The 10,783-nt window shown below is 52.9% G+C and overlaps 1 protein-coding gene across 1 annotated transcript; it reads left to right on the top strand.

Annotated features, from left to right (window-relative positions):
• Nucleotides 1-6,383: 6,383 nt before the first annotated feature.
• Nucleotides 6,384-9,718, top strand: LOC34619301 (eukaryotic translation initiation factor 3 subunit L). The gene is made up of 9 exons (XM_026338760.1): nt 6,384-6,571; nt 6,760-6,847; nt 7,070-7,207; nt 7,445-7,575; nt 7,889-8,110; nt 8,265-8,427; nt 8,728-8,799; nt 9,016-9,201; nt 9,533-9,718. The coding sequence occupies exons 1-9, from the start codon at nt 6,384-6,386 to the stop codon at nt 9,716-9,718; spliced, it is 1,374 nt and encodes a 457-aa protein (XP_026194545.1).
• Nucleotides 9,719-10,783: the final 1,065 nt, after the last annotated feature.

Raw genomic sequence — 10,783 nt, 5'->3', positions numbered from 1 at the left:
TTAGTGTCCCTCCGGGGGGAAGGCTCATTCTAACCCACTGAAAATAAGGTGGTACACGTCAAACCGTAACCCAAAATTGACAAAAGAGATGACACAGGCAACATAAATTGAACCCGCGGGCAACAACAACAACGACGCGCCCTTGAAGGAAGACGAGTGACGGCACGTATCAAAAAGAGTCCTTACCTATTTTGGTTGTCAAGCAAATGAATAAAGCGCAGAAAGTAGTCTTTTTAAACTCAGTTGCACCATCTAGAGCAGCAGACCACAGTGCTTTCGCCTTTGGCCTTAGATGCTCGGGGGGCTTCTTCCTGTACAGCAGTTGCAACAGGAATCACTCCAGCTGGTGGTGCTGCTAGTCGCGCAACAGCTATTCATGAATGGAGTGCAGCCATTTCGCCGTGGCTCGGTTGGAACTTCTTGTTCTTTTGCCTATTTTTCCTAGGAGAATTACAACAGTGTGTTGAGTTTGTGTGTGTGTGTACATAAGTAGGTCGTGTGTGCCGCAGCTGCAGCGGACTGCTGGTGACGGTGCAGCGCACTGGTCCTTCCTTCTGCTCATGCCGTTGAATGCAGTGTACTTCGCTCACTTCTTCCTGACAGGGCATGCATCTTAATGCCTTTCGATGTGTAATCGTATGCAACCAGGCCTCTCGTGAGGACATCAAAGAAGCATGGCTACGGTTGGCACAGAGCACAGCGAGCATCAGCCACCGGCAGGTGCGTCTCTGCTAAGACAGCGCCTTCAGCTCGATCTGCCTTTGGTATCAAAAGACCAACAAGAGCCTTTAAATAAGCCAGCTGGTGATGTAGGGGCGACCATGGCACGCATGGTACGAATCGCCGTTGTTCCATTTAGTTTGTTCACGAAGTGACAAAGTACGTCCCTTTCTGAAATGCTTCCCCGCTTTCTAACATGGCATATTTCTTCCTGTGGTATCTTAAAGAAGAAAAATATAGTTGTCGGCATCGACAGGAGGAGAACGATGTACGCAAGGCCACTCTCCACATCCCTCACGCTCTAAGTAAGGTCTCCGTAAAGGGCACATGGCACCCCAGTTTTAGAACGAAATTAGTGAAACATTATTGAGGGTGCTTCCAAAAAGACTCCGGCATTCCTTTGAACTCGCCTCTGGAAATTCCCGATATGAGAGTCCAGGGAAAGCTAGGTTTGCTCACAGTAGCACCGTCTAGGCACTCCGAGCGTTCACAGCTAGGTTGACATAGCCGTCGCCGCTCTAGCACACAGCATTTCATGTTGGTTTGTTGAGCCAGCAGTAGACCGCGCTTATTTAACCAGTGGTGAGCGGGGTAACTTCAGCGCCTCGTCAAGGTGAGGTAAAATTTGCAATGCAAGCGGCTCAGCAGTGCGCGGCCCTGAACATACATACAGTGTTAGTTGCACTGCTACTCATTCTTTATACGATAATTCGATAGCCTTTTACAGAAACCGTAGGAACGGACAAATATCAAGGAACAGCTTGCGGATGTGCTGAGCAAAGGCGAGCTGCCAGCAGGCTGGCGCACGTGCCGGTCGTCCAGTATCCCAGTCAGCCCAGGCTGTTTTCCACGGTATCGAAAGCTTTCATGGCATGAATGGGAGATTGAGCGGCAGGTGGATAATATGTTGAACAAAGCCAAATTATAGAAAGTGGTTTGGGCAGAACCCAGTGCTGGTGGAGGAAAAAAGGAAAGCTGGCGCATCTGTCTTAGTTTCAAGTCCCTAAACCACCACACTGTTTCGCACAAATTACTGATGCCTAACATCGGCAAATTACTTGACAAGATACACGGCTCGACAGTCCACCCCGCATTTGGATTCACAGACGCCTTCCCACAAATTTTCATTCACCCTGACGGCAAGCACAAAAAGGCGTGCCAAACTGTCACTCGCGGCCTCAAGTACACCTGTATTCTGTTTGGATTTAATATTGTCCCAGCTGAGCTGGAACGAAAGCTCATTGGAGTTGATTTCAGTGTTTTGAGGAGTGATGGATGGCTGTATACCTGAACGACGCCTTTCAACACAAAAATAAAGAATAGACCAGTTGCTTTTTCTTCTCTGTTGCAGATTATCTTTAGCTGGTTACAAGGGGACAAATGTTTGTGAGCGTGTGCGCCAGATGTTTTGCGCAACTGGCTGTGAAGACTCGGAGTGCCTAGGGATGCAGCTGTGCACCCAAATTTTCGTTGGAAGTGTGTCCTCTTGTACTACCAAGCTACCACAACCCTGCACCATGTGAGATATACGGAAGAAACGAGCGAACTAGTTAATTCTATCACGAGTTGTACTAAATATGCGTAGTATACTAGAAGGTGTTGAAGTGTATCCTACCCCGCTACATATACCATAGTCCACGGATCCTTTTGATCGAACACTCCCAACCATTTTTTGATGGGAAGGGGCTGTGTAAGGTAACATGTTCAAGGCAGATTTCGGAATCTTCTACTATACTGGATCCGTTTATATTAAAAATCGGTTCGTAACCGACTAATTGGTTTTGAAACTCGCCGTGCAGGCCCTTTTGTCAAGCAGAGAATTACTTCAAGCAGAGAAACGTACAGCACACAGCCGTTAACTGGGCGCAGATGCGTGCTCTGTCAGTGTGTACAGGATGCAGCAACACGCATGCACCACCCTTGTCGCCCTTCCCCCTCTAGGCCATCCTGTCCGACCCTTTTTCCATTTGGATTGCAGGTAGAGGAGAAAAGCAGGCTCTTGGAGCGCACACACAGTAGGGTCCGCTTCAGGATTCATTTGGATACGGGCTAAAAACAACCTTCCCATAAATTCTCGTAAAGGAAACATCACAGGTAGCGACAAAGCCACACCTGTACGGGCATTCCCAATGCCTGGTCGTAACATAAATGTGGGTAAGGAGAAAGTCTATGCGGCGCTCTGATCCCGCTGCACAGCGACAAAAGGCCTATCTGCTGGCGCACTGCGGCACCGAGATGAAGAGGAGATATGACTTTCAAGCGTCGATAAAGAAGGAATGCAGCCGATGACGGTGCACCAGTAGGCATGCAGTGTACGGAGGCCCCCACGGAAGGCTGCTCCCGCTACCTGTATGCATGCCGTCTGCGGCAGCCCTGAGTCTATTCTTAAATTTGTGTTCAGGTGTACAAGGAAAGGCGCTGGAGACGCAGCCTATGTTACTACCACTTCACTGCCCCTTCCTCGGACTAGCCGCAGCGATTCGCAGGTGTCGGGTTCGGCTGAGGAGGCGTGCCAGTCCACTGGGGTGCGTGTACGTACACGTGAAGGCGACTGCTGGTGCTGCACTGCGCACTTCAGCGTCTTGAAGGTCCATCATACACCGCATGTGCTAAAGCGTAAAAATAATGCCATGGAGGCCTCCGCTCGCCGCCAGCGCGCTGTAGCATCAGGCGTCTCATATGTACACGCGTTTGAGGGGACTTCTCGGGTGTCTAATAAAGGAACCCGACGCAAAAAGCGTTGCAGAATGTGTGTGCAAGCCGCTACGGAAAGCTTTCGGGGGGCCTCATACGACAAAGAAACCCTCTGTAAACGCAGCAGCACTGCTAGCGCTGCTGTTTAAGCGGATCTCGCGTTTCTTCAGAAGGTGCTGCTGGACATGCAGTATCGCCTGCTGTCGTTTCTGGATGGTTCTCTACAATGGCTACATCAATCGTCTCGAAATCGAGGGACGTGGAGTCGCCGTCAGAGGCAGCTGTCGAAGTCTGATGACGCTCCGAAGGGCGTTGCTGCAGCCGCCCTTGTTGTCGCGCATCGCCTCCTTCAGAAGTGTCTACAATACTGGCTTTGGGTGCCGTGGTAGCTCCTGATGGCGATGCTGCATCCGCATTGTCTTGCTGCTGCTGCTGCTGCTGCCCTTCGTTCGCAGCTTTCCACCTCTGGCCAAGCTCCCGGATTTCGTCCTCTAGATCTATTGTCTGCACCGGCAGCAGCAATAGTGCAAAAAGACACAAGCAACACTCAGTGACACCGGGAGCAGGACGCTACACCACAGCAGCGGACGAGTGGCAGAACTGCCGCCTGAACACAAAGCGTGTATCAGCAGCTGCACGCGGAGTCTATGCCAGCAGGATGATGGAGGTTGCAAACCTTTTCGATTACGAACTCCTTCAAGTGCCGCTCATGCTCCTCCACGACACCTTGGAGCCTCTCGAGGTGTTTCTCGACTTCGGCCATGCGTGCCTCAAGGCTCCTGCTGTCGCTGCTGAGGCTTTTGCTGCCGCCGTTATTAGTGGCCTTCAGGCAAGAGCCTGCACTGTCCTGCCTGAGGCTTCGAAAGGAGATTTGTTTGTAGAGAGCAGTCAGGGGGGGTCTGCATGGATGTCTGCTGCATGGTGGTGAAGGTGATGACGTAGCTGCTGAAATTACTGCGGCTGGTGAGGCTGCGATGTGTGTGAGCTGCAGGCAGCGGAGAGCTGTGGCTGGACGGTGCAGCAGCCTCATGCGGGCTCTGCTTACTCCAGAGACCACCAAGCGGTTCATTTCCTGTGTTGGTATGACGCTGCCGCTGGAGAACTGAACAGCGGCGGCAGCATCACGAGAAGCCGCGCCGGACGAAGGAAGAGGCGTGTGTGTGTGAGCTGCTCTGTCACGTACTGTGTCAAGTAAGCGCTGCAGACGGCCACGGCGGGCGCTCAGCTGCCGGTGCTGCAACGTCTCGTGAGGTTTCTCTACACTGAAACGGCAGTACCGTGCGTGCTTCTGCCAACGTCACTGCTGCCCGTTGCGTTAAAGGCGATAAGTCGTGATGTCTATTTACTAAAGATGAGTGGAAATGCAGATCCCTTCCTTTTGGCGAGGAGCACGTGGCAAACCTATTTTTCTACAGCAGACAGCGTTCGGCAGCGCGACGGCTGCAGCCCCGTTCGGCGGCTGCTGCAGCTGCTGGTACAGTGGGGTGTATGTACACTTCGAGCAGCACCAGCGGGGCTGCTGCTGGCGTGGCTTTGTTATTGCGTCTCTGTAGCCGTTTTAATCCTCCCAACGAAAGCCCCAAACTCTAGGCCCTTACAGAGTTCTCAGGAGCGATTGGGGTGTCTGGTGCTGAAGCAGCAGCGGTAGTGGCAGCGGCAGCAGCAGCGGCACGGACTACTGCAGCAAGGCAGCAGGTTTGCAGCAACCCCATTTAATTGCTTCTGACACTCTGTTTGAAGCTCTACGCAGCAGCTCCGGACTGTAGACGGGCAACCCGGCTGCAGGTGCACGCCCCCTCTGACGAAGTTTGGCGGAAGAATACGGGATTGTTTTTGCGATGGATCCTTCAACAGAAGCACAGGATGCTGCTCTTGCAGTAGAGCAGCATCCGCACGATAAAGTGGAAGCTGAACTTGCAGATGAGGATCTCGACAGGATGATGGGCGAGAGGGTCCGTCACGCCAGCATATATGATGGGTTGTATATAGGACCTAGCGCCTCCGGATAGTGTATCGTTCTTGCCTGTGCTGACTGCGCTGATGCCGAGTGTCTGTAGTCTCCCGATTTGCAGGGGTGCTTGCCTTTCTCACTGCGATGGCCGCATTCGTTCAAGCCGGTTCTTGAGGCTTGCCTGCCTTGGCGATCTGCTTTCAACGAGCTTCTGGTTTTTGCGCCTCTGTCGGCAGGTTGCCTTTGAGCCCGAGGTCGAGAATTTCTTGCGGGAGCTCTACGACAAGCTCTACATTCGGTGTATGGACAGCATCCGCCGCTTGTATGAAGTGGACTATCCAGCGATTTGCGAGAAGTATTTTGCAAATTCCCCATGGCCCTCCGTCGAGCTCGTGGGAGACTTCTACAGGGAGTACCAGCGGTATCACTCACTCATCATGACGCTCTACACGGAGCTCTATTATAGGCATCTGTTTTTCCGGTAAGGCGGCAGTGTGGCTGTGCGTGCATGGGAGACTGGCGCCCCTGCGGAGTTTCGAAGGCGAATCCACCCATTGAAAAGGCAGGGAGTGTTGCTGCGGTTGTAGCCTTGACATTGTCATGTGCGTAGAGTCTTTAATTGTCAGCGCTTCGACCATTCAAGCCTCCGATCGAGAGCCAGAAAGTTTCATTAGAAACACTTTTCCCTTGGTCGCTGTTGGCTTGCTTGTCGTGGCTGTAGCTGTCCAGATCTGGCGACGTGGGAGCATCGTCGCGATTCTTGGAATAATTATGCCCTTCTTGTGGAGTTTCTTGCGGATACCACCTGCTCGTAAGTGAAGTGGCAAAGTGCTGCACAAAGTTTCTTGGAATAAAGGGAGAAAAACTGTTTCTTAGAGTTGCTCCCGCTTTGTGTGCACTCTCTGCGGTTCCTCACGACGCGCTGTGTTTCCGTGGTGCCCGCCTACCCCATGGCTCAACAGCGAACGGTTCAGTCCACCGCTTCTCGTGCAGACTAACTACTCTGCAGAACGCGCGCATGGCCAGCATCTGCTCTTTTGCGGCGCAGGAAGGAACGGGAGACGATTATGCTGCCGCCTCAATGGCTGTGGGATATGCTAGACGAGTTCGTGTATCAGTTTCAGGATGCCAGTCGCTGGCTACAGAGGCGGTGCAAGGCCCTTGCAGATTCTCCGGATCGGAAAAAGCTTCTCAGCGAGCTGGAAGGTAACATCTGGCTACGTCAACTTAGTGTGTCTGTCTGCGTATCTGTCTGTGTGTGTATCTGTGTGTGTATCTGTGTGTCTGTGTATGTATCTGTATATGTATATATATATCTGTGTATCTGTGTGTGTGTCTGTGTGGCTTCGGTCATCGCTGTTGGGATACACCGCGCATAGCGTATTCTTGGGTAGGGGTAGCGTGTATGCATGTCTAGAGAGATGGATATATTCTACATACGGAGTGTGCGTATCGTGCATAGGTGTATATGTATATGAACACGCGATAGCTGTGTTGTGTGTTTGGTAATGATGAACTGTGAAGGAAGTGGAGGGGAAAGGAAGGAAGAGGGGAGAGAATGGGGGCGTCCTGAGAGGCTTTTTTTCCCTGCCTTCTCCTACATCATGCGCTATTGACGCTGGCATCTCGTTTGGTTCCGCTTGTGATCCCTCAGGTGACCTGGAGGTGTGGCCAGCATTTCGCGTGTTTGAGCTCCTGCAGAAGATGGTTCAACAGAGTGGGATTAAGCAGATGCTGCAGCAACAGCGTCAAGATCCCATCGGCACCAAAGGCATCGAGTCAGAACTGGGCTATCAGCTGGGTTACTTCGCGCTTATTCTCCAGCTGAGACTTCACGTTCAGGTTTGTCTTCAGAAAGGAGAGGCCGAGGTGTTTTTTGATCGGTAGCTGTCAGCCTCGTGATTTATCCAGGCGCAGCAGGCTCTTCTAAACAAGCCGCTGAGCCTGCATGCATGCATGCGCGGCACCACGCTTTGCTGTCGATGCACCGCCTGTGGACCCCCTTCTTCTCCGGTCCGCGTGCCGTGCCCATTTTATTGTACGCGTGTGCCTTCGCCTCTGTGTCGCTTCGACTCTCAGGTGGGGTTGTTTTACAGCGGCGTGGCTGCCGTAGAAGATATCGAATTGAGCACGAAAGCCTTCTACTGGCGGGTCCCCGCGGCGCATGCCTCCTTCCTCTTCCACCTAGGCTTCGCCTACATGATGCTCAGGTAACAACTGAGAAGGTCACTGTACCCTCCAAGCCAGCCGACCAGCTATCCAGCTATCCATCCATCTATCTGTCTCTTTACCTGTCGGCCTGGCCCCATTCGGCGCGCGTGGGAATGCTTTTAGGGGGGGGCATGTAGGGGGATGCTCGGGGAGCTCAAGAAGAGATGCAAGAGCACGCGCGTCGGATTTTTCAGCGGCCAGTCTCCAAGAGCGCTATCGGCCGCAGGCACATATGTGCGGAAGTACCCCTACACAGACGTATCTATCGATCTCTGCAACCATGCTGTTTTTTGTGCTGTTTGTCTCTCACAGGCGGTATCAGGATGCAATCCGTGTCATGTCTCAGGCGCTGTTGAGTCTGTCTCGCCAGAGAGGACAGCTTGCCTCCGCTTCTAGCCTTCTGAACTCCTCCGTCAGCAGGGCATCAGACCGCATGCACGTGTTGTTGCTGCTCTGCACGAAACTGAGTGGCACAAAGCTCGACGACTCCATCCACCAAGCGATCAAAGAGAGATACAGCGACAAATTCTACAAGTAGGCCGTGTGTTGCGCTTATTGTTGCTGCGCTTGCTTGCTTGCTTGCTTGCTTGCGTGCTCAATCTCCTCCTCCTCCTTTAGCCAGGCCGCTCAGCAGCAGGCCGATAAGCTCGGCGTATTTTGGTGTGTGTGGTGGCGTTTTTCTTCGAAGATTGCAGCAGGAAACTGAGGAGGCCTACTGTGAACTCTTCACATGGGCGGCTCCCCGCTTCATCGACCCTGCTGCGCCTCCCACGTATGACGATGAGGCCTTTGAGAAGTTTGTTTCTGGCCGAGCCGAGATCAGACTCCGCGTCTGCAAGCTTTTCCTTAAGGTCAGCGAGCAGGCTTTCCCCCGGTTGCCTTCTTGTATGTTTTGGTGCATTTATACAGGGGCATCCGTGTGTCCTTGTAGAAAGGTTATATGCAAATCTTCACCTTAGCCCTCCCGTAGAGACAGAGAGACAGAGAGAGAGAGAGAGAGAGACTTGCGCTTCCTTACCAGTACTTAGACCCAGTCGGATTGACGCGGGTTGTCATGAGCTAAGCCCTCGCAGAAGCGAGCTTCACCTTCCTCTCAGGATGGCAGAACTCGATGCTGACGGTTTGGGGTGGGGATGCTGCGTTTGCCGCAGGATGTGGAAAGCCGTCGCAAAGTGAACACGATCAATTCTTTCACGAAGCTGTATCACAACATTCCTCTCGCTGTGCGTTGCACGGGGGGGAGGGGGGAGAATCCGGTTTTTTTATTTAAGCTCCAAGTCGCCGTAGCTACTGGCTCCCAAGCTGGCCGGCTGCGGGAATTCAGAACTGCATGCCTGCTAGGCACAAGAGTGCGTTCGCAGAGAAGCACAGACACCTCGACGAGGTAGCCTGCCCGAGCCGCTTGGAATTGGGGGTGTGGGGTGTGTCATGCGATACAGAAGCTGGGACGCTTGATGGACGAGAATGCAGAGGAGCCAGAATCGCGTGTTCGCGCCGATCTGATGACGGCGAAATTGCGAAGTCACCAGAGGGTGTGGAAGAATGGTTCCCTTCTTTCCGGAGATCTGCAGCAGCCGCATGTAGAGGGCGCGGTGGACTTCAAGATCGAAGGCGACATGGTCCACGTCAAGGTACATTACATACACGAGAAGAATGGGGGGAGGGGCAGAGGCGTGTGAGGAAAGCCGTTGAGGAGGGGCAGAGGCTGAGGCTTGCAAGAGAGGAGGGAGAGAATAGTGGCTCGAGAGATAGGCCTGCTTCTACAGAAACAGAGGCAAAGACTCTTTGCACAGCAAGCGTATCTTGGATGTCGTGTGACGCATGCGATGCTGCTGCGCTGATACGGGTGTCTGCTTATGCTGATAGGGGTGTCTGCTTATGCTGATAGGGGTGTCTGCTTACACCATGATCCATCTGTACGTACGATTTGTGCCTGCGGGTGTTTCGCCATCGCAGAATCAGCAGACCCAGCGTGTCTTTGTCGATTACTTCGTAAAGCAAATTGAGAGGACGGAGAGTCTCATTTCTGCGGTCCAGCATGCTGTTATTGCACCTGCTCCACAACTACAGACAATGCAGCAGCAGCAGCAGGACAGCCCGAGTGGGAACAGAGATCGGCGAAAGCCCCAAGCTGCCTTTTAGCTGTACGCACACCCCAAATGGGCGTACACTAAAGGCTGCGTATCCTGGTGATCCAGTACTGCTCCCCAGCAAGCTAGCTGGCCAGCCAGCTACATGGCCCTCTGGAAAGGGATATATATATGTATATATCTGGGCTGCGGAGCGGCGAACTTGCCTTGGGGAAGGAACACAGTCCAAGGGAGACTTGAGAGGGCACTTATCTTGTGGCGTGGTTGGGTGGTACTTGAAGATGGCAGGTAGCAGAGTCAAGGTTAGGGAGAGTCCGCAGGGCGTTGCAGAAATGGTGCACAAAGGAAACATCGGATAGTTCCTGGCGAGTGCAGACGGGTAGATGCAAAAAGCAACGGTGATGAGTGCTGATCTCCGGAAGAGGGACCTTAAAGCAGGTCGCCTTAGAGGCCTCGAAATCAGTAGGGAAAAGAAAGGCCGCAGCGTTTACCCAAAGATAGACAGAGCGAATGGCAGAGGTAGTTTTCGTAGCCGATAGGGGCAGCTATGGCCACTCAAGGGCACAGATATGTGAACTCAGCGGGGCCGTTTTCATGAGAAACTGAATGCAGCCTAGGAGGAAGCATAATGCGCGTGAAGAAACGCCGCCTGGCAGCTATGCTGCTCGAGCGGTGTGAGGCAGTGCAGTCGAAAAGGTTCCGCAGCACCTGCCAAAGCCGACGTGGTGCTAAAAACAGCACTCATAGGATTATTTTCTACTATTGCTGCAACCTTCCTCCAGGCTCCTGTTTAATTAGGCCTTCTCCTGCATTTGTAGAGGGTGACGCGCTACAGAACGCGTATGCGGCCGCTAGCACCTACAGGCTCGCATAGCTTCTTTGCGACTCGCCGAATTTGTTGTGCCTGCGTGCGCATGCGCGTCGCCTTGCTTTGGTCTTCTGATTTTAGGGTTGGTTGAGTCTTGCACAGTGTGCTGATGAGCACGTCTGCGTACCCCTGCCATCAACAAATGCGCACTTTTTAGCGAATTCATCGGAATATTCCTCCAGCTAGCGTGGTCAATGATTTCAAAGTCCCTCGGCCTCCACCCCCTAGCAATGGCCACTTCTGTGCAGC

The sequence above is a fragment of the Cyclospora cayetanensis genome, unplaced genomic scaffold, assembly GCF_002999335.1.
Source record: "Cyclospora cayetanensis isolate NF1_C8 unplaced genomic scaffold, CcayRef3 CcayRef3_contig_3, whole genome shotgun sequence".
NCBI lineage: Eukaryota > Apicomplexa > Conoidasida > Eucoccidiorida > Eimeriidae > Cyclospora > Cyclospora cayetanensis.
The sequence above is the reverse complement of the archived record's forward strand: the minus strand, read 5'-3'. Positions and strand labels throughout refer to the sequence as shown.